The following is an 18187-nucleotide window of genomic DNA, read 5'->3' on the forward strand; positions in this document are numbered from 1 at the left end:
TGTATCTTTTGCTTTTCTTAATCCCAGCTCCATTTTAAAATTACAAATACTAATATCAACTCTTTAGCATAACTATTTTAATACTGACTTCCGTTCCTTTTTTTTTTTTAAGATTAAAAAATTAGGGAGGCTATTAAAATTCTGAATGTTTGTTTTCTTGCAATATAAATTAAATCAATTGTTCCATAAACCTGTATTCAGAAGAGGGCAAGAGGTGAAGAAAGTGTTATGCTTTTCTTTTCATTTATACATATATAAATATATGTATCGTATTACTGTTTTCATCCTCTCTCTTAGAATTAGAAATCAGAAGACGGGAGGATGAGTACAGATTTACAAGTAAGTGGGCTCTCCTCATGTCCTCCTCTGCAATATCTCCTTGCCTGAATTGAACCATGAGCAGTATTTTAATTGTGACTCTGTAAAAATAATACAGCAAATCCAGACTGCATTCATTTTCTAAATAGCCACTCAGGCCTAGTTCTCGCTGAGGTAGAAAACCTGTGTCTACAGCTGCAGTTTTACCCAGGACTAAGCCTGATTGAATTCTGCAGGACTTACTGCTTAGTAGAAATGGTCAGCATTGTGCTATAGCTGTATTACTTCAGGTTGGGTTGTGGGATAGAAGCCCATGTGATAGAAAGCTCCAACATTATGGGGGCAGGATACCTACATACAGAAAACTACCATGTCAGGGAGAAGGGTACTGGTGGATTGCTTTCTAGGGGTGCAGAATTTATTTTTTTGATGTAGTATGATCCAGACATGTGAGCCTTCACCTGCAATCTGCAGTAGTACAGTCCAGACACAGGTTGGCTGTGAGAACAATACCTCTGTGTTTCCACCAGGAGTGAGTTACCTGTTAACCTACAGATGAAGTGGGATTACTACAAATCCCATCATCTCTAACGATTGGCCGTATTGGCTGTGGCTGATGGAAGTTGGAGTCCCAACAGAATCTGGAGATCAATGGGTTCCTCTTCTGTGATTTAGGGAGTGTCTTAAAATGAGGATGATTTGGCTTTACTTCAACAGTGTGTTGAAGGCAGGTAAAACCTCCTCAGAACTTCTAGAAATAATTTTAATACTTGATATGTGAGTGAAAGCTTAAACTTCCTGTGGATCTAACAATGGCTGTGATGTGAAGTTTAGAGCTTAGATTATTGTGCAGTTCCAGCATACTTAATTTAAATTACAAAACTAAAGAAGTATCCAGTGAGGTATGCCTAAATGTCAAATTCTTTCCTTTCTTGATGGGCCTGAATTAAAAGAAATTCTTCCCTGCTATATTTTTATTGGGTTACTTTTTGCAGAGTCACTATCATGGATCTCTATTATCCATTTAACATTTTTCCCATTACTGTGGCACCTGAAGGACTTCTGATTACCTTCAGAAGAAAATTTGCCTAAAAAGCAATTTGTATGGAAATGGGAAATGAGAAACTTCCACTTCAACTAGAATATTTCTGATCTCTTTATTCCAAAATATTTGTTAGAATCTAAATCCTCCCAAGATGATGTATGTTGCAATCTGGTTTTCAGATGCTATGGTCTCTCTTGATTTTCAGGTAGATGGAACAATACTTGGAGTTGTCTGGAAAAATATGTGCATGTTCTGCAGGCTGTCTCAAACAAATCTAGATTGAGTCAATTTGATTCTCAGTTAATTGGACTTGTACATTTCAGAACTTCTCCAGATTGCTGGTATTAGCCCCCATGGCAATGCTTTGGGAGCGTCAATGCAGCAGCAGGTGAACCAACAGATGCCCCAGGAAAAGCGAGGAGGCGAAGTGTTAGATTCAACTCATGATGACATCAAGCTTGAAAAAAGTAATATTTTGCTGCTTGGACCCACTGGATCAGGTTTGTAAGGGCATGTTGTATCTTGCTATAACGTTCAGGTTATTAGGTAGATTGTTATGTAAATTACATCAGTTTTGAGCAAAATTCTAGGAAGGAGCTAGAGATGCCAAGATACATCCTTCTAATGGGGACCATGTAAAGACTAGCTACCCTTTAAGTTGACTGAGTTCCTTTTTAGGGAAGAACAGAGAGAGCGAAGGCAGTTTCTTCCTGAAGAAGTGTACTTCACATCTTACAGAAGTAGCTATCCTTACGCTGACAGTTTTTCTGAGTCTAACATTTCATTAACATTTAGATTCCATCTGTCCAATATGGCAGTCAAGAGAAGCTGCAGAGATTGCTCCAAATAGCAATATGCCTGTAATAGCTTAAAGGCAAAGTTTTTAATTCAATAATACATATACCACTGCATCTAGTGTTATAAACATATTGTAAACTAGGTGCTGATAGTATCATAAGCTGCTTTTATTTATTTTTATTTATTTCAAGGAAAATGTAAATAAAGCAATGGACTTGGTATTGTACCCTGCATATTAGCAAGAAAATTGTAATGGTCTCTTTACTTAATCTTGTAACACTTCCTTTGGGCTATAAATGTGTGTGTGTTTTTTAAATAAAAAGTTGACCATAGCATTGTAGTCATTTTTGCAAAAAATGAAATAAATATGCACAACTTTATTGGATTAGAATAATGGTATTCTTTAAGTGCCTGCTAGTTGTATAATAAACCTTGTAGACATAAAATGGTTGGCATGCCAGGTTACCTGAATTTCTAGATCTGCTAGTACAAAAGCAAATATCACTGGTAGTTGACTCCTAGTGGAAAATAATTAAATTTTATAAAAATAAGCCATCAAGTGAATGTTAATAACATATATATATATATATATATATTAACCTAGGTAAAACCCTGCTGGCTCAGACTCTGGCGAAATGCCTGGACGTCCCTTTTGCAATCTGTGATTGTACCACTTTGACTCAAGCAGGCTACGTGGGAGAAGATATTGAGTCTGTTATTGCAAAACTACTGCAGGATGCAAACTACAATGTAGAAAAAGCTCAGCAAGGTAAAATTGGGCCCTTCTTCCTGCTGGAGGTGCCAGTAAAGCCTCACATACATTTTTAATTTGTTCTTTTAATGTTTGGGTTGTTCTTCTTATGTAATAGGCTGTTCTTCTTATGTAACACTGCCACAGCATATTGTTCTATTTTTAAAAAAGATGGCCTTCACTGTGTACAGTTTGTCCTTCTTGCACAACCCAAATGCTCTTCACATTACTTGCCTCTAATTTACAGGAATTGTTTTCTTGGATGAAGTGGATAAGATTGGCAGCGTGCCAGGCATTCATCAGTTGCGTGATGTGGGAGGAGAAGGCGTTCAGCAAGTGAGTATCGAGAGCTTTGCTGCTGCTCTTTCAGGAACTATCAAGCTCTAGATAGACTGTCCTAGTTTGCATGTAACATTAAGCCATGCTTTATTTCAAGAGTAGAAAGCCTCCAATCTGCAGACGAAATGTGGCCCTCCAGACCTTCCATTTTGGCCCAGCTATCAGGAAACCATGCCCACTCCAAGGAGTTTGAAGGGGAAGCTCCAAGGGTAGTGTTAGAAGGCATACTCCCACCCCATTGCTTGAGGCATTCAAACACCTGCCGGTTTGGGGGCACTTCAACATCCAGGTTGAGGCAATTGGCTCTGGGGTGGCTTAGGACTTCATGGCTGCCATGACAAGCATGGAGCTGTCTCAACATATATTATTGGCAGACCACACTCTGGACATTGTTTTCTCAACTGGGCAGGAAGAGGGTGGGAGGTATTGACATCAGTCCCTTGCCATGGTCAGATCACTTCCTGTTGAGATTTAGTTCCTCACCGCCCTCTTCCTCACAGCTGTTTTCCCTATAAGGATGGCCTTCTCCCCTCTGCAGAAGCAGGGGACTTATTAGGATGGTCAGCCCTCAGAGGCTGATAGATCCAATGGGTTTCCAGACAGCTTTGGGGATTTTCCAGCTGATAATACTGGCGCTTCTTTGAAAGCCCTGGCTGACTTGTGGAAACATCCAAATGGCTCAGGTTGTTGACTCGATCACCCCTGAGCACCAGGTTGCCATGTCATTGTGAATACATTGCTCAACCCTCTCCTGCTTTTACTTAGGGCTTGTTAAAGTTACTGGAAGGTACAATTGTGAATGTTCCAGAGAAGAACTCCCGTAAATTACGTGGCGAGACTGTGCAGGTTGACACAACCAACATCCTCTTTGTGGCTTCTGGTGCTTTTAATGGTCTTGACAGAATCATCAGCCGGAGGAAAAATGAAAAGGTAAGGAGACGTGGAATTAAAATTGTACAATTTAGTCATGCAAGGTAAAAGGGACGCGGGTGGCGCTGTGGGTTAAACCACAGAGCCTAGGACTTGCCGATCAGAAGGTCGGCGGTTCGAATCCCCGTGACGGGGTGAGCTCCCGTTCCTCGGTCCCTGCTCCTGCCAACCTAGCAGTTCGAAAGCACGTCAAAGTGCAAGTAGATAAATAGGTACCGCTCTGTCAGGAAGGCAAACAGCGTTTCTGTGCGCTGCTCTGGTTCGCCAGAAGCGGCTTAGTCATGCTGGCCACATGACCCAAAAGCTGTACGCTGGCTTCCTCGGCCAATAAAGCAAGATGAGCGCCGCAACCCCAGGGTTGGCCACGACTGGACCTAATGGTCAGGGGTCCCTTTACCTTTACCTTTAGTCATGCAAGGTACACTTGGTTTTAGCTGCTGGTAGCTATTCTGGAAAGGATCAGAGCCATTGTGCTATGAAATACATTGCCCAAGGCCTTGCATGGCTGGCATGTTGTTGCAACCCCAAAGTGGCTGCCTTTCAGTGTTTTTTCACTTATTTATTAAATTTGTATACCACCCGTCATTCGTAGATCTCAGGGTGGTTCATAACATATAAATACATGATGAAAACAAGAACAAAAAACCAAATCTGTCCCGATTGCCCAATGTCAGGAACACACACTTCAGATTCCCACCCCCATCCCCGCAACTGAAAATAGAGCCTGGAGAGAGAGAGAATCTCTATAGATCACAGCAACTCCCTCTCCCTGACCCTCAAGTCTTCCCTTATGGCTGCACCAAGTACCCTGGTGGGCACAACTGGGTGAGACCAACTCCACTCTGCTCACCCACCCAGGTCTCAGTGACGCAGACCAGAACTGCTTCCTCATCTACAATCAGATCATTGTTGAGGGAGATCTTAACTCCAAGCTGACCTGGCATTCAACAACTGCAACTGTTATCCCTATAAGGATGGCACAAGGGTGAGCTGTCACCAATTTGGCTTATCTAGCACACTGGATTATACTTTTTTATCACCGCTGTAGGACATATAAATGCCTATATTTTGGCTTTGCTAAGTGTTGAAGGTTGTGTTTTTATTTTTAGCCTGGCGATCCCATGTGCTTATCTTCCAAAGGGCACTTTCCAGCATCAACATGTGGTCAGGTTGACAGAACTACATATGGGCATTTTAGATGATGAAAAATGTTACTGTTCTATAAAACTCTTTAGTCCTTGACAATTATAATACTTTTATATTGAAAGGTAAACATTATAGGAGACCAGCTGTGCTATCGTTGCCTGAAAAACTAGAGCCGCAAAAACTCATGCATATATTGACTGCTTCATTGGGCTATGGGTTCAAATCCCACAAGTTGTGTGTTCAAATCTTGCAAATCCCATTCATAAGCCACAATCAACCTAACCAACCTCACAGGGTTGTTGGGAGGTTGAAATCCCACTCTAAGCTCATTGTGGAAAGAGTGGTAAAGATTTCACATTTTCCAAATGCTGTTCAGGTAACAAGGTGGTCAAGTCGAAATAAACTAAAAAAATAAAAAACTGTCCAGTAGCACCTTAGAGACCAACTAAGGTAGTCAAGTGTTCCACCACATATTGATGTGTCTAGTCAAATACTAGATATACATAATGTAATTGGGACTTTCTTCTTAAAAGCAATCTGTATCTCTCTCTTTTTTTGGTCTTTGCAGTATCTTGGCTTTGGAACTCCATCAAATCTGGGGAAGGGCCGAAGGGCTGCAGCAGCTGCAGACTTGGCTAATGTAGGTGGAGATTCCAGCACTCAGCAGGATATGGAAGAAAAAGACCGCTTGCTTCGGCACGTGGAGGCACGAGATCTTATTGAATTTGGCATGATCCCTGAGTTTGTGGGGCGTTTGCCAGTGGTGGTTCCCCTGCACAGCCTTGATGAGAAAACCCTCGTACGGATTCTTACCGAGCCTCGGAATGCAGTGATTCCCCAATACCAGGCATTATTCAGCATGGATAAGGTTTGGATTTTCTCTTGCTACTTGAGACTTGTTCAGGGGTCTTTCTTGTTACCAGAATTTTGTTTCCAAAAGAGCTGGACACAATGAAACATTAGATTGTTTTTTTTTGGGGGGGGGGTGATTAATATGCAGATCTATTAAATGATGACTGCATTACCTGCTGAAAAACAAAAGGAAAAATGTCTCCAAATTTAATTTATGCTTGTCCGAATGCAATTAGAGTTTCCATGGGGAGGTGGGAACTACAGAGTGTAATTTTTGTCTTGCATTTTCCAGTGTGAATTGAATGTTACTGAGGATGCCCTAAAGGCTATAGCCAGGTTGGCCTTAGACCGCAAGACTGGTGCAAGAGGTCTTCGATCTATAATGGTAAGGCTGATTTCTCTTCACTGGTATCAATGATCTAGGACATAACCATTACTTGTCTTTCTTGAAATCCCACTGTCTGCCCTGGGAGGTGAATCACAGAGAGATTTTTAGAAATCAGATCATTAGTGGCTCAGTTACCCTTGTTAAAAACAAAAACAACCTTCCCTACAGCTTGAAATTTTGTCTTGGGGAGAACATTTCCAGCCTAGCCCATGCTACCTAAAGACTTTCCAACTTGCAAAGCCTTCCTAGCAATCTAAAGTGATTCAGTCCCAAAGAGACCGTGCCATGTGATAGTTCTACATGTTCTAGAAGAAAGACTGAGTTTAGACACTAAAATATTTGTTAACAGTACTAAAAGGAATGGTGTCTGAAGCTATAGAGCAGCTGCTTTATTATTATGACAGCAGTATGTATTCACCTAACGCTGGGGTTCTTAAATACCAAAATTACAAGACTAGTATTAGACAAAGATGTTATTGGAAAATGAATATGGGCATTATATTGTTTTTTTTAAAAAAAATAATATTTATTAAAGTTTCCAGAATAAAAAAGGAAAGAAAGAAAAGGATACATTTTACACTTAATTTCATTGACATCTTTCCAGGACTTCCCCCCCCTCCCCCTCTTGTATTCCATTTTCATTAAATTAATTCCACAAATTCTTACCCCAAATTTTAAAGCCTTGTTATAATTATAATTAGCCCATTTATTCAAAATTAATTTATCTTATTTAACCATTTCTCTTTATATTTTTTTATACTTCCCTAAGATCGACCCCAGTTCCCTTCCACGAATTCCCCTATTTTTATAAAACAAGAAAAAATGGAAAAAAAAGAAAAGAAAAAATATATAGTTTTACAGCCTTTGGGTTCCAAATCTCCCTCCCCCCTTTCCCGGTTTCGATCCCCAAAGTTCATCCATCTGTCTACTGCCAGCCTGGAGAACCCACGTCCATGTCTAAATCTCTCTCAGTTCCACTTTGCCGTCTTTTTGGTAGCTTTTAATTTCAGAAAGTCCAATCTCGGAGAAACTCTCAGAAAAGATCATTCTTCTTCCATCCAGACCTCTGTGTTTAAGAGTATAACTCAAATTCTGTTTCTTGATCCTTTTAAAGTCTGGATGTCCCAAATGTTCTAACTTCGAATTTACTCCAGCTCTTATTCCTCAGGTTTCTTTTCCTGTTCTGCTGCAAAAACCTTCTAATTCAAAAACTTCTGGTTCCTCTACAGAGGCTTTATTTATTCAGGAACATAAACTTACGTCAAGTCCCTTCCTTTCTTCAATAGATAAATCCATTGTCTCCTTTAGTGTAGAAACCTCTGTAGACAAAATAATGCTTCGTTTTTGCAGCTTTCCCAAGAGATAACAAATCCTGCTCAGTTTCCTAGTATTTTTCCACTTGCTGCCACTGTTGCAATGTCCCGAACTCCCTTTAGAGGGAATATGGTAACTTAGTTTCTTTCCAGATCAGACCCAAAAGTCAAATAACTTGTTGCCTTTATTTCCAATAATTTATGTCCAAATTGTAACAAATCTAACAAGCAAAGCCATCGTAACAAAGTTCTCTTTAATTTTCCTGCTTTGACAGCTACTATGACAGCTGTCAAAGTTTCTGTGTCTCTTCACCAGTCTCTCATGACGGATCGCTCCCGGTTCCCGGGGGGTTGCATTTTAGTTCTCACAAACCAATCTTCTCCTCCAGCACAATTACTTGTAATTTCCCTTCGTGAAATTAACTTTTTTCAAATAAACAAGTTCATCTCTCGATCTTAGTTGTCAAATCCTTGCGTTAAAACATCTACAACGGGGGGGGGGCGGACTTCCTTTTTGCACCTCCCCCGCTCGCTCCGAATTCGTAAATCAAATTTTTCCTTTTAAGTCCGATAAATTTACTCACGGGTTGTTCTTTTTAATCCAAAATTTTCAAAAGAAGAAGTCGTTGCTCTCCGTCGAATGGCATGCAGCTTCGCTAGGTAGGGGAAGCAGTGGACTCATAGCACCACCCCCCCCCATCACCCGCTCCGCAGCCTTTAAAAAGGCTCCTTCGCGGGTCGGGGGGGCGCAAACGGTGCCCGCCGAGTCACCAAGTCCATGGGCATCACCGCCCATGGTTTTTGAGGGTCCCCGCGTCGCCGGCGCGGCAGGACCCAACCCCTACCCAGCAGGCTCCCTCCGGAGCTCGGAGGGAGTCCGCCATTCGGCGATGGCGCCGACCCGGAAGTCCGAATATGGACATTATGAGGAAGTTCATATCATATGCAATCTTTTTGAAAACAAATGGAGTCTTCCTATGCAGTAGTGAAATCAAAAGCATATTAATGGTGGTGCTGATTCTATTCCCATCGTGGTGGAAGTTGCTTTTCTCATTGACTGTATTCTGGATCTTTATTTTGTTGACTAAGTACTTCTTATTTTAAAGAAAAGGGGGAAAGTTATAAATGTGTAATCAAGTCAAAAAGGCGGAAAAAGCAAAAACAAAGATTGATTTGGAGGAAGAGCAAGACTGGCAGGGAATTAATGTTTGGCCCAAAGCAGAGAACTGAAGGTTGCATAAGAAGCGGCTTTGAAGCAGGGCTGGCGTGGAATGGCTAGAGTGGAATCTGGAAGCGTAATTGCATCTTAGACAACTTCCCACACATGCATCATTTAAATGAGTTGCACAACAGCTCTACGGTCCTGTGCAGCTCGAGTGGGTTTTGCACAGAACATTACCAGCAGATCCCGCCCATAGGTCATTTATGTCTGTCTTCTATTCCGTCACCCATGCTGATTTCAAAATCTACCACTTTGAAGCACTTGTTTTACCTTGCCATTTCTTAAGAAGCTGTTCAACACCAAGTCAGACCATTGGTCCATCCAGCTCAGCATTGCTAATACAGACTGGCATCAGGTGTCTTTTTTCATGCCTACTTGAAGATGCTAGGGAACCTGCATGAGACCTGCATACAAACCATGTGCTCTGCCACTGAGCTACAGCCCTTCCACCTTCCACCTTGTTTTTAAGGTGGAGTTAGAAGAAAGTAGCTATGCTGATGGCAGCCTTGGCAAGTAGCATTGTGATAGGATTCCTGACAAATGTCTGTCAAATGTCTGTCAACTAAGTTCCCAACTTATTCAGCTACTAAGTAGAGATGTGGACATGAATGAACATTATACTAAAGTCCATTAATTTCAATAGGTTTATTATAGTAGCTTGGTTGGCTACTGCCCTATGCCTCTTTCAGGCAGAGAAGTGGTTGTAGCAAAGTGTCTATTGCTAGGTGTTCATTGGAAGAGGGATTGTGTGAGCAAAATCTTGATGCTTATCCTTCTACCCTTTAGGAAAAGTTACTGCTGGAACCCATGTTTGAAGTACCCAATTCTGACATTGTATGTGTGGAGGTTGACAAAGATGTTGTGGAAGGAAAGAAGGATCCAGGATACGTCAGGTAATGTCAGGTTTCCAACACTAGATTGGGTTTGATGCAAAAATACACAAAAACACTTTTTCGCAATTACTTTTTTTCAGAGTTATTTTAGATACTTTTAAAAATTCCAGTTATATTTTTAAGCAACCTTTTACAGCAGAAGGCTGCTTAGCTCTCCTGTGTGGGTGTCTGAGGGCCCTGCTCCTCACCATCTGGCCTGGGGCGGGGCCTGAAGCCTCATAAGGACTGCTGGACTCTGCTGCCCAGGAGGACTCTCCTGTGTGGGTGTCTGAGGGCCCTGCTCCTTCTTGCCACTCACCATCTGGCCTGGGGTGGGGCCTGAAGCCTCACAGGGACTGCTGCGCTCTGCTGCCCAGGAGGACTCTCCTGTATGTGAGTGTCTGAGGGCCCTGCTCCTTCCTGCCACTCACCATCTGGCCTGGGGTGGGGCCTGAAGCCTCACAGGGACTGCTGCACTCCGCTGCCCAGGAGGACTCTCCTGTATGTGAGTGTCTGAGGGCCCTGCTCCTTCCTGCCACTCACCATCTGGCCTGGGGTGGGGCCTGAAGCCTCACAGGGACTGCTGCACTCCGCTGCCCAGGAGGACTCTCCTGTATGTGAGTGTCTGAGGGCCCTGCTCCTTCCTGCCACTCACCATCTGGCCTGGGGCGGGGCCTGAAGCCTCATAAGGACTGCTGGACTCTGCTGCCCAGGAGGACTCTCCTGTATGTGAGTGTCTGAGGGCCCTGCTCCTTCCTGCCACTTACCACCTGGCCCAGAGCAGGGCCTGACGGGCCTCACTAGGACAGTTGCTGTTACTGCTGGAGGGGTGCAGAGTGCTTTTAAAATGTTTTTAAAATTTTATTTTGAATTTTTTGTATGTGGGGTGGGGTGGGGTGGGGTGGATGTTTATTGGGCCTGGGAATTTGTTTGATTTTATGTTTTTGTAATTTTTATAATTTTTATTGTTTTTTGTTTGTATTGTTTTATTTGTGTTGTTGCTTTTTTGCTGTTGTTTTTTAAAGGGGTTATTTTGTTCTTAAGGGGAGGGGTCAGGGCTGCCGGGGAGTGGGCCCCAGCCCACAAAATGGCTGGGGCATGTTCCACAGGGGGGGATGCACTGGGACAACCGATCTCAGTGATCACGGGTAGGAGGAGGAGTTACGCTAAGACCAGACCATGTCATTACAGAGGAGGCAGGTTTAGTCGTTGTCTGAGGACTATCCCTGCCTCCGGGTCTGGTCCTGACCGGATGAATACTAGAATCAGCAAGGGATACCCACATGACCTGAAAGTGTTGCTGTGCAATGCCAGGTCAATGATTCATAAGACCACTGCCATCCATGACTTGATCATGGATGGAGGACTTGACCTGGCATGTGTGACAGAGACTTGGTTGGATGAAGCAGATGGGCCTGTCCTTGCCGCTGCTTGTCCACCAGGTTTCTCTTACGCACAGCAACCCAGGTCATGTGGGCGGGGAGGGGGGGTTGCAGTGATTTTTAGGAAGTCATTAGTTTGCACCAGGCGTCCTATTGGGAAGACCCAGTTTTCTGAGTGCATGTTCTGGAAGTTGGGCAATAGGGGCAGTACAGGATTCCTTTTGGTGTACCGACCTCCCCGCTGCACCAAGGATTCCCTGCCCGAGCTGCTTCAGGTCGTGGCGGATGTTCTCCTGGAGACACCTAGCTTGGTCGTCCTAGGGGATTTTAACATCCATGCCGACACGACCTTACAAGGGGCCGCTCGGGACTTCGTGGAAAGCATGGCCTCCATGGGGCTGTCCCTGAATAAGTCTGGCCCAACCCATAGCCGCGGACATGCCTTGGACCTGGTGTTTACCTCTACGGATGTTGGTGATCTGACACTAAGTAAAAGTGAAACGAAAGAAGTGCCATGGTCAGATCACTTCCTGGTGCAACTGGACTTCTCTGCGACCCATCCCCTCTGCAGGGAGGTGGGACCGATTCGGATGGTCCGCCCCCGCCACTTAATGGATCCAAATGGTTTCCAGAGAGTGGTAGGGGATGCTTTATCCCATGTTGATGGCCTTTCAGCCGATTCCCTGGTGGCTCGCTGGAATGCGGAGTTAACCAGGGCTATTGACTGTTTGGCTCCGAAGCGCCCTCTCCGATTGCATGGAGCCCGGAGAGCCCCGTGGTTTTCCACGGATCTGAGGGCAATGAAACAATCGTTGAGACGGCTAGAGCGCCGGTGGCGGATAACCCATTCTGAATCTGACCGGACACAGGTTAGAGCTCAACGTCGAGCCTACCAAGTGGCGATAGCGACGGCGAAGAAGACTTTCTTCACCGCCTCTATTGCATCTGCAGAAAACAGCAGCAGGAGACTCTTTCAGGTGGTTCACAATTTAGCGGAACCACCTGTAACATCGGGGCCCAGTACGGGCCACATGTTCTCCTGCAATGATTTTGCAAATTTTTTTGCAGATAAAATCGCTCAGATTCGGGAAGAAGTAGACTCCACCGTGGGAGCAGGGCTGGGGCGGGAGAGTGCTAGAGTCCTGTCTGGTCAAGTTGTGTGGGATCAATTCCAAGCTGTTACCTCCGAGGATGTGGACAGGCTGCTCGGACGAGTGAAGTCAACCACCTGTCTCCTGGATCCTTGCCCATCCTGGCTTATAAAAGCTAGCCGGGAAGGACTGGGCGATGGGCTTCGTGGGGTGGTGAATGCTTCCCTCCGTGAGGGAGCCTTCCCAGACCCGCTGAAAGAGGCGGTTATTAAACCGCTTCTTAAAAAACCATCTCTAGATGCGGCCACGATGGCCAATTATCGCCCAGTCTCAAACCTTCCATTCTTGGGCAAGGTGATTGAGCGAGTGGTTGCTGAACAACTCCAGGCACGCCTGGAAGAAGCGGACCATTTGGATCCCTTCCAGTCGGGATTCAGGCCTCATCATGGGACTGAAACTGCCTTGGTCGCACTGGTTGATGACCTCCGGCGGGCTAGGGACAAAGGTGAGAGCTGTTTCCTAGTTCTGCTGGATCTCTCAGCGGCGTTTGATACTATCGACCATGACATCCTTCTGGACCGTCTTGAGAGGCTGGGAGCTGGGGGCACTGTCATACAGTGGTTCCGCTCCTTCCTCCTGGGCCGTGTTCAGAAAGTGGTGGTGGGGGATGAGTGTTCAGACCCCTGGGCTCTCACTTGTGGGGTGCCTCAGGGTTCTGTCCTCTCCCCCATGCTTTTCAACATCTACATGCAGCCGCTGGGAGGGATCATCAGGAGGTTTGGGCTGGGTGTTCATCAGTATGCAGATGATACCCAGCTCTACCTCTCTTTCAAATCAGAACCAGTGAAGGCGGTGAAGGTCCTGTGTGAGTGCCTGGAGGCGGTTGGAGGATGGATGGCGGCTAACAGATTGAGGTTGAATCCTGACAAGACAGAAGTACTGTTTTTGGGGGACAGGAGGCGGGCAGGTGTGGAGGATTCCCTGGTCCTGAATGGGGTAACTGTGCCCCTGAAGGACCAGGTGCGCAGCCTGGGGGTCATTTTGGACTCACAGCTGTCCATGGAGGCACAGGTCAAATCTGTATCCAGGGCAGCTGTTTACCAGCTCCATCTGGTACGTAGGCTGAGACCCTATCTGCCTGCAGACTGTCTCGCCAGAGTGGTACATGCTCTGGTTATCTCCCGCTTGGACTACTGCAATGCGCTCTACGTGGGGCTACCTTTGAAGGTGACCCGGAAACTACAACTAATCCAGAATGCGGCAGCTAGACTGGTGACTGGGAGCGGCCGCCGAGACCATATAACACCGGTCTTGAAAGACCTACATTGGCTCCCAGTACGTTTCCGAGCACAATTCAAAGTGTTGGTGCTGACCTTTAAAGCCCTAAATGGCCTCGGTCCAGTATATCTGAAGGAGCGTCTCCTCCCCCATCGGTCTGCCCGGACACTGAGGTCCAGCTCCGAGGGCCTTCTGGCGGTTCCCTCCCTGCGAGAAGCAAAGCTACAGGGAACCAGGCAGAGGGCCTTCTCGGTGGTGGCGCCCGCCCTGTGGAATGCCCTCCCATCGGATGTCAAGGCGATGGACAACTACCTGACATTCAGAAAACATCTGAAGGCAGCCCTGTTCAGGGAAGTTTTTAATATGTGATATTTTAGTGTATTTTTCATCTCTGTTGGAAGCCGCCCAGAGTGGCTGGGGAAACCCAGCCAGATGGGCGGGGTACAAATAATAAATTATTATTATTATTATTATAGCATTTAACACAAACTGGCTGAACAAAATGGCTAATAAACATTCACATTTTTGTATTTTCAAGTCAAAGGCCAGATTTATGCATTTGAAAGAGGCTTCATTAGGCCAATTGGAAGCAGGAATCTTACTGAAAGCTGTCTTTTTGAAAGAACACTAATTTTAATAATAATGTGGGGGGGGGGGTTAAAAAGCAATAAGCCTTCAAATAGCAGCATACTTTACTTCCAGTGGTGGACATACTTTAAATTTAGAGTAGGAAGTAACCATAGGTGACCATCCAGTCAGGCCTCCTGCTTCAGTTTGAGTCCATTATTTCTGGTGTGTGTTGCTAGGATAAAAAGATTACAAGAAGTGCAGACTTAAGTTGCCATTTCATTTTTTATTTTCTAATGGACTTTCAAGGCAACGGTCCACAGAACTCGTGATTCTTTCCTTAGTCCAAGGGACCAGTAGATTGATTCTTCTTGAACAGCAATTCCACCTACTTTGTAGCAATTTTCTTTTAATAGTTATTTATTTGCTGCTGTTCTGCTAAAAGTACTCGGAAAAAGAGCCATTGTTTCTGCATGCAGACTCCCTTTTTCCTTTGCTGCCAGTCAGTGAACCAACAATCTGATTCAGTACATGACAGTTTACAACATCCCTACTATAGAATATAATTTGGGAGGTAAAGATGCATTGTGGTCCTGGGGATCAGTATCAGAAGTTCAGCTGGGCTGAAATGGCTCCCTGTTCTAGACATTACATGGAAGTAGAGTCATACCTCATGTTACATTTGCTTCATGTTACGTTTTTTCAGGTTGCTCCCCGCGGCGACCTGGAAGTACCGGAAAGGGTTACTTCTTGGTTTTCGCTGCTTGCGCATGCGCAGTAGCACTAGATCACGCTTTGCGCATGCGCACAAGCGCCAAATCACGCCACGCACCTGCGCAGATACTGCGCTTCAGGTTGCGGGCTTTTCATGTTGCAAACGGGCCTCCGGAACGGATCCCATTCGCAACCAGAGGTACCACTGTATTTGATCCTACTTGTGTTTAATTGCAGGGCTCCAGCTAAAGATGCTTCTGAAGAAGAATACGATTCAGGAGTAGAAGAAGAAAACTGGGCTCGCCAAGCAGATGCTGCAAACAATTAAATGCTGTCAGAATACTCTGCAGAAAATGCACTTAATGGGGATTTTGTTTTTAAGACCACATCCGGCTTTTTAGCCTATTTGATAACATTGGATCTCTCCTGAATATGATACATGTTCAGAAAATGTTGGCAGCGCTAATGGAAATCAGATCAAGTATTTTGCGTAACATCACACTGATTTATTTTTTTTGGTGGACACTTGGACTTCAACGACATAATGTTCAGAAATGAATTGTATATTATATTTTGTTCAGTTAAAAAAATGCTCTCTTTTTTAGTGCTGAGCTGAAAAGGTGGACTCCCCTTGTAAAATTCACCCCTTTCTCCTTTGGGGCACTTTTTTGGCCATTTATTACCACTGGGAGCACTGATGCGTTAATGCACCCCCTCCAAAACATACACACATACAAAACCTGCACTGTATCCTACAGTTTGATGAAGGCAGCAGTGCACCATTGCAACCCTCTTTTCTCAACTTCAGTCAGCTGCAGCTGGTGCCATTTTTTGTTCCAATTTAGATTTCATCCTAGTAGCAATGACATAGCCAAATCTGATCAGCTACATGCCTGTGTGACAACAGTCACTGCGGTCAAACAATGCTAATACATTGAAATAGCTTTTTCCCATCATACGACAAAAATCTGGCTGCATGGCAACATCATTGTTACTAGGATCAATGGGAAGGTTATTTTTCAAACTGTGAACCAGTACAAAAAAAGAAAAGATTTTGAGGAAACATCAGGCCCCCTCAAAAGCTCCTTTTCTCTACTGAATGCATTTCCTGAATAACTTTCAGCTCAGCCCTAGCTTTTTCAGTTCTAGAGTGCAATTCAGGTATTGCCAATAGTTGAGGAATTTTACAATAATTATACTACACAATTTGAGCAGGGAAACATAACACACAAATATTTTGAATCTACTTTTGTTTGAAAGACCATTCAGTATGCACTAAATATCTTTTCTGCTTTAAATGCAGTGGGTGCTAGAGGTACTTGTTTCACTTTCAATGAATACTGCCCTTAAAAACTGGATATGAAAGATTTAGGACAGTACTTTCTGGTCCCCAAACTCCATATTGGTCAAACCAGCGGGATTGCTCTAGAATAAACAGGTTGTGGATTGACCTTATTTTAGAGCAAACTGCCCCACTTTACTAAAAACTTAATGTAATGTATTAAAAATAATTGGATATAATACCAAAGGGTTCATTCATTTTTACTTACCTTGATTAAATATCACATGTAGGTTTTGGAGAGAAAAATGGATATTACGAGAACAGATGAACCAGGAACTTGCTATACCTTTTTTTGACAGAACAAAGGTTTACAGGAAGAAATAGACCATAGAATATAGAAAATTCTATGCCAATATTTTAATATAGTACTTTTTATTGAATGTACTGGAACCATCATGCATCAGTTTTTTGGTGCCAGGTATTTTTCCCAGCCTACCTTCTTATAACATTAAGAGGCACAAGAAAGTAGCATATAATTGTATAATATTTTTCATGTAATCAGTAGTCACTGTTTGCACAAAATTCTTATTTAAGTTATAAGCTTAAAACGCCAGTCTGCATCTTGTTATTTTAAATCTTTTAGCAAAGCAAAGATTGCTTTGTTTTAAAAGTTAACTTGATCCTTTAGTAAAGTATTTGTAAAAACACAAAAAGACGTGTATGTTTTTGATTCATTTCTGAAATTAAAATCTGTACCTAAAAGCTTGATGTCCTTCCTTCATGTTGAGGTGTGCTTATAAAAGTTTTGCTGAACTAGGTTCCATTTACACACTGATAGAATATTTTTTAAACTTGACACTGGCCACCAAGTGCGTTGGGTGGGTGTAGCAACTTGCTGCTTGATTCTTAATCCTTCCCAAGCTTGTTATGAATGATTCTTCTTAATTCTGAAGTTGCAGGCTGCTAGGCAATGAGACTAGAAACTGGTGTAACGCCTCTAAGAGCACACAGACATTAATGGTTTCTTAAAACCCATGTGGTTTGGAGCAGGAGAAGCAAACTAGGTGTCCCGTGGTTTAAAAATAATAATTGCAGCGTTCCATATCTACTACCTGTTCCTCCCAGATTTCTAGTAGTGCTTCTCCTGTGCGTTTCACAGAATGTTAAATCTCACAGAAATTAGGGGCTTTAGGTTGTCCATTACTGAAGTAATTGCAACTGAGCATACCATTCTAGGCTAGGAATACAGGATAGGTAAAATGCTTTAAGGTTTGGGGGGTGGGGGGTAAGGAGTGCACTAAGGTGACGGGGTGTGTGTGGTGCTTAGGGGCAAAGCAGCATAACTTGCCATGCACCTAAAGGGACGCAGGTGGCGCTGTGGGTTAAAGCCTCAGCGCCTAGGGCTTGCTGATCGAAAGGTCGGCGGTTCGAATCCCTGCAGCGGGGTGCGCTCCCGCTGCTCGGTCCCAGCGCCTGCCAACCTAGCAGTTCGAAAGCACCTCCAGGTGCAAGTAGATAAATAGGGACCGCTTACCAGCGGGAAGGTAAACGGCGTTTCCGTGTGCGGCTCTGGCTCGCCAGAGCAGCGATGTCACGCTGGCCACGTGACCCGGAAGTGTCTCCGGACAGCGCTGGCCCCTGGCCTCTTAAGTGAGATGGGCGCACAACCCCAGAGTCTGTCAAGACTGGCCCGTACGGGCAGGGGTACCTTTACCTTTTACCTTACATTCCGGCCCCGGTGCGGCTGATGGGAGCTGCAGTCTAAAATCAGTAGCCGACAGATGTCGGATTCCTCCCAACCTACAGGGGGCGCCGCTCTTCTCGCCGTCACTTCCGCTTCAAACCGGAAGCGATATGCGAAGGCGAGAGAGACAGCGTACCATTCTGCTAACTAGGCCT

General features: G+C 44.3%; 1 protein-coding gene and 1 long non-coding RNA gene across 4 annotated transcripts in view; one reads left to right on the forward strand and one right to left on the reverse strand.

Moving 5' to 3' along the window:
- CLPX (caseinolytic mitochondrial matrix peptidase chaperone subunit X) overlaps positions 1-15364 on the forward strand; it is a 29987-nt gene extending 14623 nt beyond the window's left edge. For 2 of the 3 annotated variants that reach the window (XM_079954272.1, XM_079954271.1), the window contains exons 6-14: positions 298-339; positions 1687-1863; positions 2766-2930; positions 3160-3248; positions 4017-4181; positions 5896-6195; positions 6472-6564; positions 9889-9995; positions 15244-15364. In XM_079954272.1, coding sequence (XP_079810398.1) covers positions 298-339; positions 1687-1863; positions 2766-2930; positions 3160-3248; positions 4017-4181; positions 5896-6195; positions 6472-6564; positions 9889-9995; positions 15244-15334 — 1229 coding nt within the window. In that variant the 3' untranslated portion in view covers positions 15335-15364. The remainder of the gene's footprint in view (positions 1-297; positions 340-1686; positions 1864-2765; positions 2931-3159; positions 3249-4016; positions 4182-5895; positions 6196-6471; positions 6565-9888; positions 9996-15243) is intronic. The other variant, XM_079954273.1, reaches the window with a different exon arrangement.
- Positions 15365-16685: 1321 nt separating this feature from the next.
- Positions 16686-18133, reverse strand: LOC307203540. Its single transcript, XR_013833272.1, has 2 exons — positions 17997-18133; positions 16686-17643 (listed from the first exon to the last, which is right to left on the reverse strand). It is a non-coding gene; the product is annotated as an uncharacterized lncRNA (long non-coding RNA).
- Positions 18134-18187: the final 54 nt, after the last annotated feature.

This window comes from Podarcis cretensis, assembly GCF_951804945.1.
Source record: "Podarcis cretensis genome assembly, chromosome: 14".
Lineage (NCBI taxonomy): Eukaryota > Metazoa > Chordata > Lepidosauria > Squamata > Lacertidae > Podarcis > Podarcis cretensis.